General features: G+C 43.0%; 2 protein-coding genes across 2 annotated transcripts in view; one reads left to right on the top strand and one right to left on the bottom strand.

Moving 5' to 3' along the window:
- Positions 1-14325, top strand: part of LOC103506990 — a 22580-nt gene extending 8255 nt beyond the window's left edge. Inside the window, exons 6-13 of the mRNA XM_026821749.1 lie at positions 970-1086; positions 4238-5223; positions 7582-7769; positions 8151-8233; positions 8799-8985; positions 9571-9719; positions 12874-13024; positions 13295-14325. Coding sequence (XP_026677550.1) covers positions 970-1086; positions 4238-5223; positions 7582-7769; positions 8151-8233; positions 8799-8985; positions 9571-9719; positions 12874-13024; positions 13295-13410 — 1977 coding nt within the window. The 3' untranslated portion in view covers positions 13411-14325. The remainder of the gene's footprint in view (positions 1-969; positions 1087-4237; positions 5224-7581; positions 7770-8150; positions 8234-8798; positions 8986-9570; positions 9720-12873; positions 13025-13294) is intronic.
- Positions 14302-20873, bottom strand: LOC103506982. Its single transcript, XM_008471414.3, has 3 exons — positions 18973-20873; positions 16391-17844; positions 14302-14678 (listed from the first exon to the last, which is right to left on the bottom strand). The coding sequence occupies exons 1-3, from the start codon at positions 20826-20828 to the stop codon at positions 14302-14304; spliced, it is 3687 nt and encodes a 1228-aa protein (XP_008469636.1). The 5' UTR covers positions 20829-20873.

Below are 20873 nucleotides of genomic sequence, written 5' to 3'. Positions count from 1 at the left end.
TTTTTTTGTTTTTTTTTTTTTTTTTTTTTTTTTTTTTTTTTTTTTTTTTTTTTAAGAGGTTTGACAGAGGGAACTTTAACTGCTATGGTCTTATCGTCCCGAAATCGAGGAGAGAAGGAAGACAGGATAGGAGAAAGCCAGCCGTTTCCGAGAACGAACATTATCCCATCAGGATAAAATCCGCCCCGGGCGGGAATCGAACCCGCGGCCTAGCGCTTACAAGGCAGACGCACTACCAACTAAGCTAACTAGGCTGGCTTATACCCTGTTTATACTGCCAGAATGAGACTGAAAAGTCCCTCTATTCTCGCAGTCTAAACCTAAACCTGAAATCAGGACAAATTAAAAAAAAAGACCTAACAATCAAATCGGTAAATTTGGGTAGAAAATAATTGAATTTTAATACCACTTCCTTGGCCGAGTGGGTATCACACTAGGCTTGCACTTCGGAGGTCCCGGGTTCGATTACCGGCGGGGCCGAGGCTTTTCGACGGGGTGTACTCAACCTCGTGATTACAATTGACTAGCTAGTTTAATCGAGTAGCGACCAGTGGCGGCATTACCAGTGTAAGAAGATTGATGATAGAGTAAATGAGAATAATAATTATATTAAAGGAAGCACTTAGTAATGCTGTAGTACCCACAAAAGTTGTGAAGAAGCTCTCTGCTTTTACCACAAAGCTTCATGTTTTGATTTTAGTTTTCATTGAACCCGGTACATAACGACAACCTCAATGTTCACTGCGCCTCAGTAGTTTCATTCAATTGCCACTAGAGTGCAGGTCATGCTCCAGCAAGGTGATTGGCTGAAATCTTTAAAAATCAACCAATCAGATTGCTTCATCCGAGAGTTAAACTTAAACCGAGTTTATACTCACTTTGCGGCCCCCGTTCTTGGAACGTACTGTGACTGGAGCGTGACCGTAGGAATCAGGCTTTAGCGCCGCTTAACACCTTGTTTCCTCTCAGGACTGGGACAATCGGACTAACGGGCACAACGCTTCCTCGGACACGCCAGAGGGGCCCGCCAAATCCGGCGCCGCCCGCCTACTGCCCACATTTCGCTCTCTCCTTTCTCACTTGCAGGTGAGAGAACAACTTTCAGCTTTGCACATCACTTTCTCTCGATTTTTTCCCTCCTCTTCTCTATTGTATTGTACAGCACCAGTATTTCCCCCGCACTTTGAACTCTTTCTATTACATGCGAACCTGGATAATATGGTAAAAATCTACGAACAAAAACTATGTAGATTTGTAGATCAACTATCTATGATTATTGGTGAAAATATTTGGAATCAAACTACTCTTTCTTTCCCCAGGTCTCGGTATTCAACTCCGGGAGGTGCAATGCATTCACGAAGTGGTGCGCAATTCTACCTCAGTGGTTCCCAACATACAGTGTCCGCAACCCCCGCCCCCCGACCGACAATATTGCGCCGTGGTCGACTGCGAAATCCAGTGGCACACTGATAAATGGTCCAAGGTAAAACGGCTGGCTTCCTCCTATCCTGTCTTCCTTCTCTCTTCGATTTACGTAGAGAGAAGGAAGACAGGATACGGGAGCGTATGCCGTGACGTCAAACTTCACGATTTATTGGTATTTTTTAAATTGATATATCTCGGTATCTAGAAGTCGTAGAAGAAAAAGAAAAATTCCGTTGGTCCTCATTTTTCCTGCTCTACAACTTTAAAACATCACCCAAGTAAGCGCAACTGATATATTATATATGTTGTATATTCTGTCTTTTCTATTTCTATATTTCTATTCTATTTTTAATCTATTCTATTCTATTCCATTTCCAGTGTTCCCGACCGTGTGGTGGCGGTATCAAGACGCGCAAAGTAGAATGTAAGCAGGAGATGGCGCAGCGTCACATAGTCAACCGACTACCAGAGCAGTGTCCAAAACATAGACCCGTGGATAAGAGACCCTGTAATACTAAGCCGTGCGCCTCGGAAATATCCAGGCCCTTTATTGGTAAGTCTGGCCCTTGTAATTCAGGCCCTTGTTAAAAATATTTTTGTCCTTCGGGCCGGATATTGTGAAACCAATATTTTGGTTGTGTCCAAAACATAGACCAGTGGATAAGAGACCCTGTAATACTAACCCGTGCGCCTCGGAAATATCCAGGCCCTTTATTGGTAAGCCTGGTCCCTGTTATTTAGGCCCTTGTTATGAATTTACTCCTTTGTTTTTATTGGTAAGGCTCGTATTATTCAGGCCCTTGTTAAGAATATTTTGGTCCTTCGGGCCGGATATTGTGAAACCAATATTTTGGTTGTGTCCAAAACATAGACCAGTGGATAAGAGACCCTGTAATACTAAGCCGTGCGCCTCGGAAATATCCAGGCCCTTTATTGGTAAGTCTGGCCCTTGTTATTCAGGCCCTTGGTAAAAATATTTTGGTCCTTCGGGCCGGATATTGTGAAACCAATATTTTGGTTGTGTCCAAAACATAGACCAGTGGATAAACGGCCCTGTAATACTAAGCCGTGCGCCTCGGAAATATCCAGGCCCTTTATTGGTAAGCCTGGTCCCTGTTATTTAGGCCCTTGTTATGAATTTACACCTTTGTTTTTATTGGTAAGGCTCGTATTATTCAGGCCCTTGTTAAGAATATTTTGGTCCTTCGGGCCGGATATTGTGCAAACCGATATTTTGGTCCTTCGGGCCGTTTATTGTGAAACCGATATTTTGGTCCTTCGGGCCGGATATTGTGGAACCGATATTTTGGTCCTTCGGGCCGGATATTGTGAAACCAATATATTTGGGTCCTTTGGCTAAGACAAGACAAGACTGGGTACTCTAGGTAGGTATTTAAATTCCTACCCTATATGTATTCTTGAATATATTATTAACTTGTTTAGACTGCTGGGGTAAAGGGACTTTTTAGGCTCATTCTGATAGTATAAAGCGACATATATTGTGTTGTTTCTATTCTATTCTCTTGATAAAATTTCTATTCTATTCTGTTCTGTTAACAGCCATCGATAATACGACCTTCATTCAACACGATCCTGACCAGGTGAAGGTTCATCTGAAAGTAGGCAACCATGCTACGGTCTATTACAATACCCAGCTCAAGATAAAATGCCCCGTTCACCAGTTCGACAGGTAAGCCATATAAAATTACACTGAGAAAACAAAAGGCTTAACCAATTAAAATTATAAAATCCTGCCCGAAGGACCAAAAATATTTGAAGTTTTCGGTCCTTTGGGCCGGATCATATATTTTAGTGTCTCACACTTTCACAGACGTGCGTCTATTATAATACCCACTCACTCACACTAGAAATGCCCTTTTACTTTCTATTACCACAGTATAGCGAGCTACACTAGTAATGAAAGTATTGCAAAAATTCCATAAATATTTCAGCCAATCAGATTACTTAAACCGAGTTTAAACTCACTTTGAGGCCCCCGGCCTCAATCGATTACCTACATAATTCCATGTTCGTGTTATACATTTTACATAGATCCTCTCTTTTAAATTTTCACTCTCCCTCTCTCACTTGCAAGTGAGGGGACACTGAACTTTCAGTTTTATTCTTTATTGCACATCACTTTCTCAAATATTTTTATTATTTTTATTCTCAAATAATTTATTATTATTTATGTATATTGATATTATTGTTATTATTATTTTCTTTTTCTGTGCCTACATTTTGAAATAATTTTGATTATTTTTATATATCTCAAATTGTACATACATTTTTTTGTTTATTTGTTATTGTATTCATGCATCCTATTTTCCCAAACAAAGCAATCTGATTGACTAATCTTCGTACAAAGTTTAAAATCAACCAATCAGATTGCGTTAAACTGTTTTTCTTTTGATAAAGGGTTGTCTTATTGTTGTTTTATCCTCCCTAAATCGAAGAGAGTCATAGAAGAAAGCCAGCCGTTCCGAGAACGAACCTATGTGTTTAAGATAAAATTGACCTCGGACTGAAATTGAACCCGCGGGCTAGATCTCACAAGGCAGACGCGCTTCTCTCCACACTAACTAGGCTGGCAAACTCCTCTTTTTTCCTTTAAAGCGCTCACAAACTGTGTCCACACATAGTCGACCCCGTCGATCGACGAGGTGAATCTATGTTGCCAGGTCGGTGTACGGTTTCAGTCGAAGGTCGATCGACGGCATCGACCATGTTTCGACACGCCTCAACATTACGGACAGTAGGTCGTTCGCGCAAACCCCTCTTTTACAATTTCCCATTATTGAAATTCTCGCAGACTCTCTTGCCGTTTCAGGTGTACGCAGGCGTGCGCGGGCACGACGCACATCTCACGGACGATAACAAACCGGATGCGGCATGGCATGAACCTGCGCGCCCGGCGGAGCGCGACGATGTAAACGCAGCGCGCAAAATGAGCGGAGAGGAATTGAGGCATGATGAAAAAGGAGGAGAGGTTACAAGAGACCAGGAGACAAAACGACAAGAAACAAATGGACGAGAAATAATTCCGGAAACAAGTGGACGAGAGATAAAACATGAAACAAGCGGACAAGAAATAAAGTTCCGGGAAATAATAGGACAGGAATCAAGCCGGGAAACAAGCGGAAAAGAAATAAAGGGCCAGGAAATAATAGGACAGGAATCAAGCCGTAAAACAAGCGGCCAAGAGCTGTCCTGGATCGGACAGAATCCGAACGAAAGAAGCGAAGAGAACGATTCAAGAATGAGCAGTTCAAAGAATGATCTAAAAAACGATCCAACAAATGACGCTCTTACAAAAAATCCTTCGATAAATAACTATGCAACGAATGCTGATTTTACAAAGAATCTTTCAATAAATAACTCTGCAACAAAGGATAGTTCCAAAAAAGAGTCCATAAAACATGGTTTCGCTCAGAACGGCGGAAAACATGAACGGAAAACGAAGAAATCCGCCAAGAACGGGACTCGAACCGGGGTCAAACGGCATCGAAACCGAACCAAGGATGACGATTCGAGAGGTCAAGGTCACCAAATACGTCAAGGTCACCAGAATTTGACCTCAAATGCCAAGGATCCAAACTTTGGAGGTCTTCTAAGTAGCTTAGATCTGAATCCAAATACCAAAGATATTAGACATGTTGACAACATTGTCGAAGAAAAGCAAGATGGCGGAATTCAAAATGGCGGCGAAACCCAAGATGGCGGCTCCATTCATCATTTACAAAATGGCGACGGTTCTGATGATAACAATACATATTATATAATTTATATTTTATTTAGGTCGGGAAACACATAACCCCACCGAGCCCGCACCTTCAACTGGGCAATAATTACCTACCTACCTACCTAGGTAAAAAAAAAATGTACATACCTAATCCTAAGTTATAATCCTAAGTCCTAAAAGATATAACCTTCTTATATGTAGAAATTTTCCCCAAAATTTTATGTTCTTAGGTTCCACTTACAATTTCAGGCATTTGTAGAGAATTACCTGAACGTTTTGTATGTTTTAAGGTTCCAATTCTATTTCGATGTTAATGCTGTTTAGATTTAACACAAGTGCTATCTATTTGTGAAACAAATTGCAATATTGCTACCTATTACGTATCATATTTTTCTATTGAAATATCAAAGGAAGCATTGCAACGTGAAAACTCGCGGCTCGGCGCTGTAGTAGCCGTTCGCCTGGTTAGGAGGGCGCGGGTTCAATCCCAGCCAAGACCTGGATTTTTTTTACTTTCTATTTTTTAATAGTACGAAACAATTTTTTGAGAATTTCGCCTAATCCTTTGAGCACATAAAAGCTCAAAGGGTCAGGTGGTTGTCTTTTTTGTTATTTTAGCGACTTTAGCCCAACGCGTTAACAACTGCACCACTGAGGTTGGTTCCCTCTCTTATTTATTAATCGTTGATCTCATTCTATTTTTAAGTGTTATTATTCAAATCCAAAGCGCTACCTCCAAAGCTAACCAGGCTGGCCGGTTCCAATACAATCTGCCCATTAAAAATGGCCCATTTTAATTGATCAAGGCCGGGGGCTACAGAGTGAGTTTAAACTCGCTTTAACTCTCGGATGAAGCAATCTGATTGGTTCATTTTTAAAAATTTCAGCCAATCAGATCAGATTGTTTAAACCGAGATTAGAAATTAAACGGAGTTTAAACTCACTTTCTGGCCCCGGCCTTAAAATGTATGCAATGGAAATAAGTCTATAGCCTTATTGGTTATATGTGTGGTAACTTGAGCAAAAGTTTCTTGTCCACTCCCATGTTAAACTGTAGAAAAAATATCCTATTGCAGGGGTTTCCAACTAGCGGCCCGCGGGCCACAATGCTCCCCTGTGTACATATGTGGCCCGCGAAGTACTTGCCAATGTAGCATGTGGCCCGCATACACATGGAAGTTGGCAACCCGGTACATAACGACAACCTCAATGTTCACTGCGCCTCAGTAGTTTCATTCAATTGCCACTAGAGTGCAGGTCATGCTCCAGCAATGTGATTGGCTGAAATTTTTAAAAATCAACCAATCAGATTGATTAATCCGAGAGTTAAACTTAAACCGAGTTTAAACTCACTTTGCGGCCCCCGTTCTTGGAACGTACTGTGACTGGAGCGTGGATAAAATTCCATGCCTCGGCTGGGATCGAACCCACGCCCTCCTGTTTACCAGGCGAGCGTCTTGACCACTACGCTACCGAGGCAGATAATTTCCGGCGGGGTCGAACCTGGGACCTGCACTCAGCCTCTTGAGAACAATCGAATAGCTACATTAATCAAGTAGCGACCAGTGGCGGCATTACCAGTGTAGAAAGGTTATTGAAATATGGAAATTGATTGCAAAGAAGGCACTTAGAAATGCTGTGATACCCACAAAAGTTTGAACAGTACGCCACCAAGGCAGAACCTTAGCAGTTAGGTATCTAGTGAGCTGAACCCTTATCAAACATGTCCTTTATATTATTTCAGGTAGTAGACAGAATCTCAAGTTTGAATGGGCAGTCACGGACTGGTCCAAATGTTCACAACCATGTGGTGGTAACGGATATAGGGTAAGTGTGTTCAAAAGGGTAAAAACAAGGTATATAAGTAGGGTATTTTTTTGTAATTTGTAATGATACTTTATTTATTTGTAATAACAATTTTACAATACAAACATGTTAAATAATCCGCAGTTTGATAATTAATAAATGACTAAGAATACACCTAATATGAAATATGTCCCCTTGAATAGTGTAAAATGGAATACAATATAGTCTGTTAAACTTAAATAGGGTAAGTTATATGATAGGAGAAAGCCAGTCATTCCGAGAAGGAACCTGTAGAACCAGAATAAAGTTCGCCCCGGGCGGAGATCAAACCCGTGACCTTGCGCTTACAAGGCGGATGCGCTACCCTCCAAGCTAACTAGACTGGCCGGAGTGGCCGGTTCCAATACAATCGGCCCATTAAAAATGATCCGGTTGTGTCATCTTGTTGTTACAAGGTTCGACCCATACATACAGAGTGGCAGCCTACAAATGACTTTTTTCCATTAGGCGCTTTAACAGTTGTGTGTCGTTCGCGTCGCATAAATGACTTTAAATATTATGGTCTACAATGAAAATATTGGATTGAAATAAAACATTTCGTTTTTCAGATGCGCGCCGCTCACTGCATGGCTCCTTATAACTACCTTCTCCTCTATTATCATTTCAGACGTACATCTACTGGATTCAGAAGATGGTATTCTTCCTCTGCCTCTGTTTCCTCTAGCTCTGGCGCAGACAGACCAGAGGTTTGGATCTGATGATGAAGAGATGGGGGAGGAGTTTATACTGGGCAAAGGTAAGTTAGATTTGTTGGGCTTTAAACAGGGAGTATACCAGCCTGAATTTCCTTTGCTAAAGAAATAGCAAAGGTTGAGTGCGAAGGGCATCCACTCGTAAAATGTCTAGCCAAAACCAAATTTTCCGGCGGGGTCGAACCTGGGACCTGCACTCTGCCTCTTGAGAACAATGGAATAGCTACATTAATCATGTAGCGACCAGTGGCGGCATTACCAGTGTAGAAAGATTATTGAAATATGGAAATTGATTGCAAAGAAGGCACTTGGAAATGCTGTGATACCCACAAAAGTTTGAACAGTACGCCACCAAGGCAGAACCTTAGCAGTTAGGTATCTAGTGAGCTAAACCCTTATCAAACATGTCCTTTATATTATTTCAGGTAGTAGACAGAATCTCAAGTTTGAATGGGCAGTCACGGACTGGTCCAAATGTTCACAACCATGTGGTGGTAACGGATATAGGGTAAGTGTGTTCAATAGGGTAAAAACGAGGTATATAAAAGTAGGGTATGTCCCCTTGAATAGGGTAAAATGGAATGCAATATAGTCTGTTAAACTCTGTTTATCCTGCTCGAATGAGACTGAAAAGTCCCTTTACTCCCGCAGACTAAACAAGGTACAAAATGCCCAAAATAGGGTAAGTTATTACAAAATCGAAAAGAAAAAGAGGATACAATAGGAGAAAGCCAGACATTCCGAGAAGGGACCTGTAGAGCCAGAATAAAGTTCGGCCCGGGCGGAAATCAAACCCGTGACCTTGCGCTTACAAGGCGGATGCGCTACCCTCCAAGCTAACTGGACTGGCCGGAGTGGCCGGTTCCAATACAATCGGCCCATTAAAAATGATCCGGTTGTGTCATCTTGTTGTTACAAGGTTTGACTCATACATACAGAGTGGCCGGCTATAAATGACTTTTTTTCCATTAGGCGCTTTAACAGTTGTGTGTCGTTCGCGTCGCATAAATGACTTTAAATATTATAGTCTACAATGAAAATATTGGATTGAAATAAAACATTTCGTTTTTCAGATGCGCGCCGCGCACTGCATGGCGGTCCTGCACAACCGGACGCGCAACGTCGACGCCGCCCTCTGTATCGACGCGGGCCTGACCGCCGTGCCTGTCATCGAAGCGTGCGGCGCGCGCTACTGTCCGGTATGGAAGACAGGCCTGTGGGAGGCGTGCGATGCGGCGCAGTGCTTCACTTGGAACACGGGTGAGTATTAGAATAGAACGCGCGCCTCAGTGCGGCGCGCGCTACTGTCCGATTTGAAAGACAGGCCTGTAGGAGGTGTGCGTTGCGGCGCAGTGCTTCACTTGGAAAACGGGTGAGTATTAGAATAGAACGCACAGTGCGATGCGGCGCAGTGCTTCACTTGGAACACGGGTGAGTATTAGAATAGAACGCGCGCCTCAGTGCGGCGCGCGCTACTGTCCGATATGGAAGACAGGCCTGTAGGAGGTGTGCGTTGCGGCGCAGTGCTTCACTTGGAAAACGGGTGAGTATTAGAATAGAACGCACGCCTCTGTGCGGTGCGCGACATAGAAGCGTGCGGTGCGCGCTACTGTCCGGTATGGCTAGAAAGGATAGATGTGATTTTATATTTGTGCTTCCTCTTCTCCTCTTGTTATTGTAGCTATGCAGACGCGTACCATTTGGTGTGAGGCAGAGAATGGCACAAACGCACGCCTCTGTGCGGTGCGCGACATAGAAGCGTGCGGTGCGCGCTACTGTCCGGTATGGCTAGAAAGGATAGATGTGATTTTATTTGTGCTTCCTCTTCTCCTCTTGTTATTGTAGCTATGCAGACGCGTACCATTTGGTGTGAGGCAGAGAATGGCACTCATTTGAACGGGAGTTATTGTGAGCATGACATCACACCGGTTACACGTCAGGAGTGCTACAATGATCTGTGTAAGGGAGTGTGGCGCGTGGGAGAGTGGTCAGACGTAAGTGAACTTTCATTTTCATAAGTTTAAGGAGTGCTTTCTTTAGACTGTCAGAGAGACGTGTAGTTTAGACGAGTGATAGTGATAGTGGTCAGAGAATTACTAAGGAAATTGTAAAAAAAAAAAAAAAGAAGAAGATTACCTACCTCTGTTAGTATAGCTGTACTTGCTTACAAAAAAAGGTCAATCCCGAACCAAGGCTAATCTTGTTCCTCAGTTAAGAAAAAAAAAAATGCATTTTTAGATTCGGTAGGTACCTAATTGGTTTACCTTAGTTACCCCCGAAGTTTTTTTTTTTACCAAGAGGTTTTACCCCAATGTTATAATAATATAGTCATTGTTCACACTGACCTCACGGAAATTATGGCACCATTCCTGGCCGCTCAACCCGCTAAAAAACCTCCCCGCTCTTCTTTCTTGGTCCCGGAACTTTTCTGTTATGACTTCGGGATACCCCAATGTTATAATAATAATAATCATTGTTCACACTGACCTCACGGAAATTGAAACAGCATGTTGAGCTTCTGGCTAACACTAAGAAATAAAACATACAGGGTGGTCCTCACCCTGTATGATTTATTTCTTCCTAGATCATCACAGAAATCATTTTCTGCTGGACAGCATGTTGAGCTTCTGGCTAACACTAAGAAATAAAACATACAGGGTGGTCCTCACCCTGTATGTTTTATTTCTTCCTAGATCATCCGAGCAATCACACAAATCATTTTCTGCTGTCTTTTCTAGTCCCACTCAAACTGGTTGAGTTTTAATGTGAGGAGACGGGAAGCATGTCGCCGAATAGAAAGTTCAACCCCCCGTCACTAAAAACCTTAAGGTGTGCCCAAACATAGTCGACCGTCAATCGGCGAGAGAAATATATGTTGTCGAGGCAGTGTGGACAGTTCAGTCGACATCGATCGACGGCCGGTCGACTAAGTGTGGATACACCTTTATACCTAGTAAGACACTGGCGTTTAACTCTTTTAAAAAAAGTTCAAATTTTGTAACCTATCTCTATAAAATGAGAATCTTAAGCTCACAAACTACGGATCAACCCCTACTACAGCAACACTTATAGAACAGTTGCGCTTACTTGGGTGATGTTTCAAAGTCATAGAGCAGGAAAAATGAGTACCAACGGAATTTTTCTTTTTCTTCTACGGACTTCTAGATACCGAGATAAATCGATTTAAAAAATACCGGTAAATCGTGAACACGCTCCCGTAGGCGATGACGTCATAATTCATAACTCCCGCTTCGTTTGTTTGTGCGCAAGCGTTTTGACGTGAAATTGGACGTCACAACTCGTTGAACTTTTTCATTAGAACGGCATTAAGAATTGAATTTTTGACCTTTTAAAGTTACTTTTTCGGAGTTTTGACCTCATATTTGGATTTTTACAACTTTTTACGTAGGAATCGACCTTTTATTAATAATATTTTCCCAATTGCAACTGCTCCATCCAGCAATCTGATTGACCAATCTTCATACAAAGTTTAAAATCAACCAATCAGCTTAATCCAACATTATTGCTTACCGTTATGTGTTTTTGGATACTTGATTGTTTCTTCATCCGTTCAGTATAAAATCCGCCCGGGCGGGAATCGAACTCGCGACCTAGCGCTCACAAGGCAGACAGACCCCTACTCTCCAACATATTGCTGACCGTTATATATTTTTTTTATACTTGATTGTTTCTCATCCGACTCGAATTTTTCCTTCTTTTAAATTCCTCATTATTGAAATTCTCGCAGACTCTCTTGCCGTTTCAGGTGTACGCAGGCGTGCGCGGGCACGACGCGCTTTCTAGGTGTTGTGGTTCTCGAGATAGAGTGATCAGTGTGTGAAATGTGAATGAGTGAATGGATCTTGTTCTTATAATATAAGATTCGTAAAATCGGGGTTCCTTATAAAAGTTTATAAAATCTAGGTTACATTACAAAACAGAGAAAACACGTCTGAATTTCAATACTGGTTATTGGGACCTACCTACCTATTTGAACCTCAAATCATCGATTAAATTCCATTCCCCCTTTTTGGAGTTTCCCTTATTGTCTTAACTTATTTTTTATTTTTATTTATTAAGAGAACAACTTTCAGCTTTGCACATCACTTTCTCTCGATTTTTTCCCTCCTCTTCTCTATTGTATTGTACAGCACCAGTATTTCCCCTGCACTTTGAACTCTTTCTTATTACATACGAACCTGGATAATATGGAACTCTGGATACTTGAAATGAATATTTGTGAAATATTTGAAGTCAAAGTTCTCTGGGTTATTTGTGGGTATGCTGGAGTCACGGCTCAGGGTATGGTGTTTCGCCCTTCTGTGGCACCATTCCTGGCCGCTCAACCCGCTAAAAAACCTCCCCACTCTTCTTTCTTGTTAAAACAACTTAGAACAGACTGTCAGGTTAGAACAACTTGTTCCATTATGCTAACAGAAGACAGTTATAATATGCAGTAGTGTGCTTCCACTTATCGACGCCTAAAACAGTTTTGTTTGACTCTGGTCCAAGCAGTATGATTTTATTTTTAAGAATTACAACCTCTTCGTATCGGTTGTCTCTGTTAGAAGATCCCCAATCCTCTATGATTGGTTTGACTCTCTTTATTTTGTTGGGGTTAGCCAGGCTGTCCCAAAGAGTTTGCCATTTGGCTTCAATGACCTTAGCGGAAAAGTACACTAATTGAATACTAAGGAATTTCAGAAAATTTTAAAACAAACAGCTTTCCTCGGATTGTTTTTAAAGCCATGTTTTTTTTTTATGGATTAGATTTAATATTTTCACACATGGCCTTGCTGCTTAGCGTGTAAATAAATAAATAAAAAAAGATTTAATATTTTAAATTGCTCCATGGGGTAAAGAGAAAGCCATATGTATTACTTATTTATATTGAGATGATTTGTGTTTATGTATGTTTATATAAATAAATGGTTATATGTTTATTTAGAGTGACAGGATTCTCCAATAGGTGCTCTTCCACTCAACCACAGAAATATGTTCAGGTTTCGCTCATTTCTGATTGATTGATTGATTGATTGATTGATTGATTGATTGATTGATTGATTGATTGATTGATTGATTGATTGATTGATTGATTGATTGATTGATTGATTGGTTGATTGATTGATTTATCTCAACATGTTCCAGTGTTCGGCGCCCTGTGAGGGGGACGGTATGAAGTATCGCATCCTACAATGTGTCTGGTACGGAACAAGGCGGCCCGCCGGCAACGCATGCCGAGACCAGACGAGGCCGTCTGTTATGAAGATATGCCGCGGCAGCCCTTGTACGGCAAACAGTAAGTTTGATATTCTATTATATAATAAATCCGGCCTGAAGGGCCAAAAAATTACAATCCGGTCCGGAGGAACATTTTTTTTTTAATCCGGTTCGAAGGGCCCAAAAATATTTTTTAATCCGGCCCGAAGGACCAATTTTTTTTTTTTTTTAATCCTGTCCGAAGGACCAAATTTTTTTAATCCGGCCGGAAGGATCAAAAATATTTTTTTAAAATCCGGCCCAAACGACCAAAAATAAATAATATAAAGGATTGTTTCGCCCGTTTCAGACGCCAAGTGTGAGGATCGTTCCCGGTACTGTCGTAATGTGAGGAAGATGAATCTATGTAAACTAGAGCGCTATCAGAAAGAGTGCTGTAGCTCTTGTAAACAGTCCACCCTGTAAATAAACTTCTTCCCTCTCTTGTTTAGGGAATTTTTAATTGTGTTAAGCATATTTAAATGCTTGTCACAAACAGCGTTCCCCGATTATTACCCCTGGATAAATTTCATGACTTGACATGGACTCGAACCACCAACCTCCAGATCCAAAGTCCAACGCGTTAACAACTGCACCACTGAGGTTGGTTCCCTCTCTTATTTATTAATCGTTGATCTCATTCTATTTTTAAGTGTTATTATTTAAATCCAAAGCGCTACCTCCAAAGTTAACCAGGCTGGCCGGTTCCAATACAATCTGCCCATTAAAAATGACCCATTTTAATTGATCAAGGCCGGGGCTACAGAGTGAGTTTAAACTCGCTTTCACTCTCGGATGAAGCAATCTGATTGGTTCATTTTTAAAAATTTCAGCCAATCAGATCAGATTGTTTAAACCGAGATTAGAAATTGAACGGAGTTTAAACTCACTTTCTGGCCCCGGCCTTAAAATGTATGCATTGGAAATAAGTCTATAGCCTTATTGGTTATATTATACATATATATTTTATATTTTATTTAGGTCGGGACACACATAACCCTACCGAGCTCGCGCCTTTAACTGGGCAATAATTACCTACCTACCTACCTAGGTAAAAAAAAAAAAATATATACATACCTAATCCTAAGTTATAATACCTACCTAAAAGACATAACCTTCTTATTTGTAGAAATTTTCCCCAAAATTTTATGCTCTTAGGTTCCACTTATAATTTCAGGCATTTGTAGAGAATTGCCTGAACATTTTGTATGTTTTAAGGTTCCAATTCTATTTTGATGTTAATGCTGTTTAGATTTAACACAAGTGCTATCTATTTGTGAAACGAATTGCAATATTGCTATTACGTATCATATTTATCTATTGAAATATCAAAGGAAGCATTGCAGAACTGGTCGTGCAAGTTCGGGCATTTCCGGAGCAGTCCACTTTGATCTTCTTCTCTCCATTGTGGACGGTGAGCAGGGTTGTTTCCGCCTTCGTGGGAGAGAGACGGAACTCGCATCTGTCTGTGACGTCACCGCTGTGGCCCGTCAACTCCCAGGAAACATATTCTGACCCCGCTGTGAGGGAAGAGGCCGCGTCCGCTTGAATCCGACAGGTTCCATCCGTGTGGAACTTCAAGACGAACTCCGGCGCGACAACTGCTACGGTTTCCTCACGATAGTTGTAAACGACAGTGAAATAGTCGTCGTGGGAGATCAAAACGGAAATGCTGACGAGGACGTAATCCTCTGATGTGTCCTCAAATAAAATACCTAACCAGCTTTTATGTATTTTTATTAGGGTAAAATATTGAAAAATAAAATAATAATAATCAAAATTTAGCTTAAATTTATTTGAATTTTAATGCTCCAAATACTTGGTAGACTGTATTGTAAAATATAATAAAATCTAAATCTCATTGTTAAAAATAATATAAATACTACCTAGTACTAACCTATTAACAATAATAACGATTAATTATTAACTTCTTCTTCTTCTTTTTCTTCGCCTTTTCCCGTGTACAGACGGGGTCGGCGTTTTTCGTCAGCCCTCAATCAGCCCTAGGGTGATTGCTTTGGGCTGACATTTTGGTTTTGGCTACAAAATTTTACGAGTGGATGCCTTTCGCACTCAACCTTTGCTATTTCTTTCGTGCTATGAAGGTTAAAGATGGATCTTATAGCACGCTTTTGCAACAGAAATATATCATCACATCCTGCCGCAAAGCCCCAGTAGATACTTCCATAGCTCATAATGCTATGGAAGTAGGCGTGATATGATAACAGGGCTGCGCTGGGGCCCACATTTTTAGAGACAGATCTAATTGCAAATATTGCAGATCCCAATTTGGGCTTGAGGTTTGAAATGTGGGTTTTCCATCGCAGCCCCGCATCAATCGTAACGCCCAGGAATTTAACTTCCTCGGCAGGAGAGATGGATATAGAGGAATTAGAGATAGGATGGAGAGATGAGGCTGAACGCGGCCCGAAGTAGAGGTATGATGTCTTTCCCACATTCAGGCTCAGCTTGTTACAGCTGAACCAAGATGTTATACTTGACATCACACCTCTAGTTCTGCTCTCAACCTCGGCATAGGTTTTTCCACCAACCAGAATAGTGGTGTCATCGGCAAAGAGTATGAACTTCACCAGAGGGTCAGAGACGATGTTTGGAAATTGTTTGCAAAGGAGGCACTTGGTAATGTTGTGATATCCCCAAAAGTTTTGAAAAAGCTCTGCTTTACCACAAATAATTTGAGAAAAAAAATGAATTGATCCAATCGAATTGCTTCATCCAAGAGTTAAACTTAATTAATTTAAACTCAAATTGTGGGAATCATTATGACCCGTGTGCAAGCAGCCTAACTATTTTAAGAGCCCGTTTCCACTTGTGAGTTGTGGGTTTCATCCGATTTTTTTCCGAATGTCTTGCAGGTAATGTAATATAAGTGAGAGTGTTCGCACTAAACACGACACGATTTTTTTTTCCAAACGACACAAAATGTCCTTGTAGGCAATGTAATTTAAATGCGAGTGTTCGCACTAAACACGACACGATTTTTTTTCCAAACGACACAAAATGTCCTTGTACAATGTAATTTAAATGAGAGTGTTCGCACTAAACACGACACGATTTTTGTTTTCCAAACGACACAAAATGTCCTTGTAGGCAATGTAATTTAAATGAGAGTGTTCGCACTAAACACGACACGATTTTTTTTCCAAACGACACAAAATGTCCTCGTAGGCATTGTAATTTAAATGAGAGTGTTCCCACGACACACGACACGATTTTTTTTTCCAAACGACACAAAATGTCCTTGTAGGCAATGTAATTTAAATGAGAGTGTTCCCACTACAAACGACATGATTTTTCCGAACGACAAGTGGGACCGGACAAAATTTTATACATACAACAATACTTTTTACCTCTTTTATATATCTCCATTGAACTTCTGTGTTACATGTGTCCTCAACGGTTACAGTCGTCGTGAAGCGTGTCCCGTCCGCATAGGTGACATACAGCGTTGCGTCTTCACAGAAACACATACGAAGTCCATCTTCTCGCGTCAGCAGCATCGAGTTATCCTGTAGGTTTCTCCGTTGAGTCACTTTCATGGTGGACTCTTCCAGGAGCGTTCGGCCGTTTTGAGTCTGATAGAGATTCCCTTCCGCGGACCTTGTCTTCCACGTCACGGTTCCGTCTTCTCTAGAGACGCTGGTTGACGGACCGACATTGGACGGACTGGTCAGGACAGCCTCTCCCGTCGGGGTCATCACGAGGATGTCCCCTTCGTTTTGGCCACGGACGAGCACGCACGCGTTTAGCAAGTACTTCCGGATGCGGCGCGGGAGAACCTCACGCGTCGTGAAGTACTGCGTGATGCAAAACGGAAACGCGTTTTCGTTGGTCACGTCAACCGTGAGACCGCTCGGATGTGACACAATCGGGAAGTAGTCGGGCGTCACTATCATGAACTTGTGAAGCAACTCAATGCCCTGCTCGTACACATTGCTGCTCACCCCGAGGAAAGACGAGAGCGACGTGTGAAGCAATGTGGTGTAGCTGTTCTCACGGATCTCAAACCCTTCGTCCGACTCCGCCCAGAGGTCACGGCCCGTGGGGAAATTGTTTCTCTTGAACCGGATCCTTACGTCTGAGTTCAAACAGATATGGAAGTCGACTGAGATGATACCGGCCCGCACTGTGTCCAGGCTCGTATGAGTGTACACAGTGTGTGGGCTCCGCTCCGCCAAACCCGCTCGCGGCTGAATGCGACACGCTACGGTGGTGTGGTCGACGTTCTTGTAAGTCCATCCGTTCTTCGCGATTCGAAGCGACACGGTTTCGTCGAATCGATAAACCGTTGACGAGCCTTGGTTCTCAATGAGCTGAGGAATCCCGTACTTGTAGTTCACATGCTTGAAAGGAGGAATCGATTCCTCGCTGGATAAAGTAACTTCATCTTCGCCACTACTTCCAGTGGCCTCTGCCGGACCTTCGCTGTAATTCTCGACAAACATGGAGAGCTCGTATTTGATGGAATCAGACAGGACGAACATTTCCTTCAAGGACGGCACGTGTTGACACACATCTGACGAGTGTTGAGACTGTTGAGAGGAAGCTGGCTGAGGTGTTCGACAGGCGAGTCGCTCACGGAGACTAGATTCCTCCATTACGCTCATCTGATGATGATAGAAGTCATGCAGTCCCAACACGGTGGGAATGATGAACTTCCACTCTGTCGTTGCGTGCGCCTCGTTCCAACAATGCAGCAGCAAGTCGCCCGTTACAGGAAGACGAACCAGGGACATGCGATCTGTTGTGGTGACGCGAGAGAAGAAGAGCTGAACCATAAGATCGGATGCGAAGTTTTCCGTGTAGTTGAACAAGGCACTCGGCTTCATTTCTTGCCCACTCGGCTTCTTTTTCTGTGTTACCTATTTTTATTTGTTAAATATAATTTTAGTTTTATGTTAATCCTGGAGCCTTTCGCACAATGGAAACGCAGTCGTTCGGCTTTAGCGCGGGTTAGCGCACCACCGCGCTGCTTCAGCCTTGTCTCACATTAGAAGTGTAATAGCGCGTAAAACCAAACCTATGAAAATGATAGAATAGAATATAATATACCTTGTTTATCCTGCTCGAATGAGACTAAAAAGTCCCTTTACTTGCGCAGTCTAAACAAGGTCTCGTGTATTTCATAGGCTTATGAAGAAGTTTGACATAGGGAACTGTAACTGCTATGGTCTTATCGTCCCGAAATCGAAGAGAGAAGGAAGACAAGATAGGAGAAAGCCAGCGGTTTCGAGAACGAACATTATCCGTTCAGGATAAAATTCGCCCCCGGCGGGAATCGAACCCGCGGCCTAGCGCTTAAAAGACAGACGCACTACTAACCAAGCTAACCAGGCTGGTGATTTCATAGGTTTGGTTTCGCAGGCATCTGTGTTACCTATTTTTATTTGTTAAATATAATTTTAGTTTTATGTTAATCCTGGAGCCTTTCGCACAATGGAAACGCAGTCGTTCGACTTTAGCGCGGGTTAGCGCACCACCGCGCTGCTTCGGTCTTGTTTCACATTAGAAGTGTAATAGCGCGTAAAACCAAACCTATGAAAATGATAGAATAGAATATACCTTGTTTATCCTGCTCGAATGAGACTAAAATAAAGTCCCTTTACTTCCGCAGTCTAAACAAGGTCTCGTGTATTTTATAGGTTTATGAAGAGGTTTGACATAGGGAACTGTAACTGCTATGGTCTTGTCGTCCCGAAATCAAAGAGAAAAGGCATACAGGATTGGAGAAAGCCAGCCGTTCCGAGAACGAACATTATCCGTTCGGGATAAAATCCGCCCCCGGCGGGAATCGAACCCGCGACCTAGCGCTTAAAAGACAGACGCGCTACTAACCAAGCTAACCAGGCTGGTGATTTCATAGGTTTGGTTTCGCAGGCGACTACGGGCTACTCAAAACTATACTTCCAAGACGGGCCCAGTGAACTGACGGGCCTTAAATAAAATCCAATCCTATGAAAATGATACCTGGGCTTCTTTTGGTCGGAAACTTGGTTTGTAGTCTGTTTGAGATCTTTATTTGGTTGAAAATCCTCATTTGAATATTCGTATGGTACACTAAGATCACTGCCTTCCTCGTTAATACTGAGAACCTCCGTGTCTTTCTTAAACGCATCAGTCTCTTTTCGTCGATCCAAACCGGAGGCGAGATTCGCATCGAGGAATTTTTTGAGATCAGGAATCAAATCTTGACCAAGCTCAGTGTCACAGGTTGGCTCAGTTTCCAGCCAAGGTAGACTCAGGTAATAGTCCAAATAAAAGCGTTTGTCGAGGAAGGATTGTGCGGGCGTCGATTTGCCGTGAGTAGTGGGTGACCAAGCGTTCACGTGTTTCTGAGTTGTGGGTGAGCAACTGTTCAACCTGTGACTGATGTGTAGTTTGATCCACTCTATAAATTCAGACGGGAATGCGTCAATAGGTTGTGCGAAATGTGTTTGCGTAAGACCGACCATATAGGTCCGGAGTAACTCCAGTGTTATCTCCCACAAGTGTGTCTTGCCTTGCTCCAAGCCGTACGCTAACTTCGCGTGATCTCGTGCGTTGATTACGTTCGTGCTCGTGGTTCCCGCGTTCAGTACGTAGTAGTCGTCGAGTTGATTCGTGAGATCAAGTAGGACGGTGGCCAAGGTAAACACCTTCACGTTGTCATCAGCAAGTTCCTCGGATTGAACGGCCGCCGTGGATTGTACGGAGGCCGTCGAAGGCAATGTTACCTGCGGCGCGGGTTTAGGAATACCAGAGTCCGTGGTCAGGACTGGTACTTGTTCCAAAACGCTGTGAAGAACACACGCCACGGTCGCGCCTGTTGTCAGGAGACACACCTTGTATTCTGTGAGAGCGTCAAGTCCCACGCGCCGCACCGTGCGCATGTTCTGCACGCCCGCCTGACTTACATGGCACTCGTGCGCGCGCACAATGTTCCGAATCTTCGCCTGCACGCTTCGGATGTCTTCGTGTAAACTCGTGCGGTACGACTCGACCAGGGAACGCAGACTGGCACCACTGTGTAAATCCACGTACGGTATGGCAACGTCAACAAAGATTGTCTCGCGAAACGTGAGCGGACTGTCCGTCCGCAGCGCGTCGATCGTTTTCCAAAACACTCGGATGTCCTCGTCCAGTGCCTTCGTGGGTTCTCGGCAAATTCCGGCCGGCTTCGGGATACTTCGCTTGAGTTTATTCCGGAACGGATACTCTTTCACGTAGTTTTCGTAAAACGTATCGTACGCCGGTTGCTGACACAGTTCCGGGTCATGGATAAGTCTCACTATAGCGCGTATGGGTACGCCCGACTCGATAAGAACCTTAGGCAGGTACGGATTATACATCGTGGTGATTAGTACAAACAGTTCACCGCCAGGGTCGCGTCGCGCGGTGACCTTGATTTTGCCCCGCTTCACCAGACTGGACAGGGTTGTGGTGGATCCCTCGCGCCCCAGGCGAGTCTCTATCCAAGCCAGCTCTCTCTTAATCGCTCGGACTAGCGGTTGGCATTTCTCAAAGGCCGGAACTTCTCGGTTCTCCGGAAGGCCGGTGTCCGAGACTGGATTCCCTGACGCAACTCTTGAAGCCCGCGCTGACTTCGTAGTTGACGCACTCTCTTTGCTAATCGACTTGAAGATCTGCTTATCATTCAGAACAAAGTACTCATCATCGGATGGCATATCGTTGATGTGGTAGACATAAGGAGACAAATGACTGTCGGATTCGACTAGAAGGACGATGTAAAGATGGGAACGGTCGGTGTCGGATGCGGCTGTTTCGGAGCGTTTGAAATCGGACCGGTATTCGGATCGGGACGTTGTGAATTGGGAGCGATCCATGGTCGTGTCCCGAGGGTTGAATTGTCACGGACGGTACGAAGGGGT

Source organism: Diaphorina citri, unplaced genomic scaffold, assembly GCF_000475195.1.
Source record: "Diaphorina citri unplaced genomic scaffold, Diaci psyllid genome assembly version 1.1 scaffold13, whole genome shotgun sequence".
Lineage (NCBI taxonomy): Eukaryota > Metazoa > Arthropoda > Insecta > Hemiptera > Psyllidae > Diaphorina > Diaphorina citri.
Note: the sequence above shows the minus strand (reverse complement) of the source record. Positions and strands in the feature narration are given on the sequence as shown.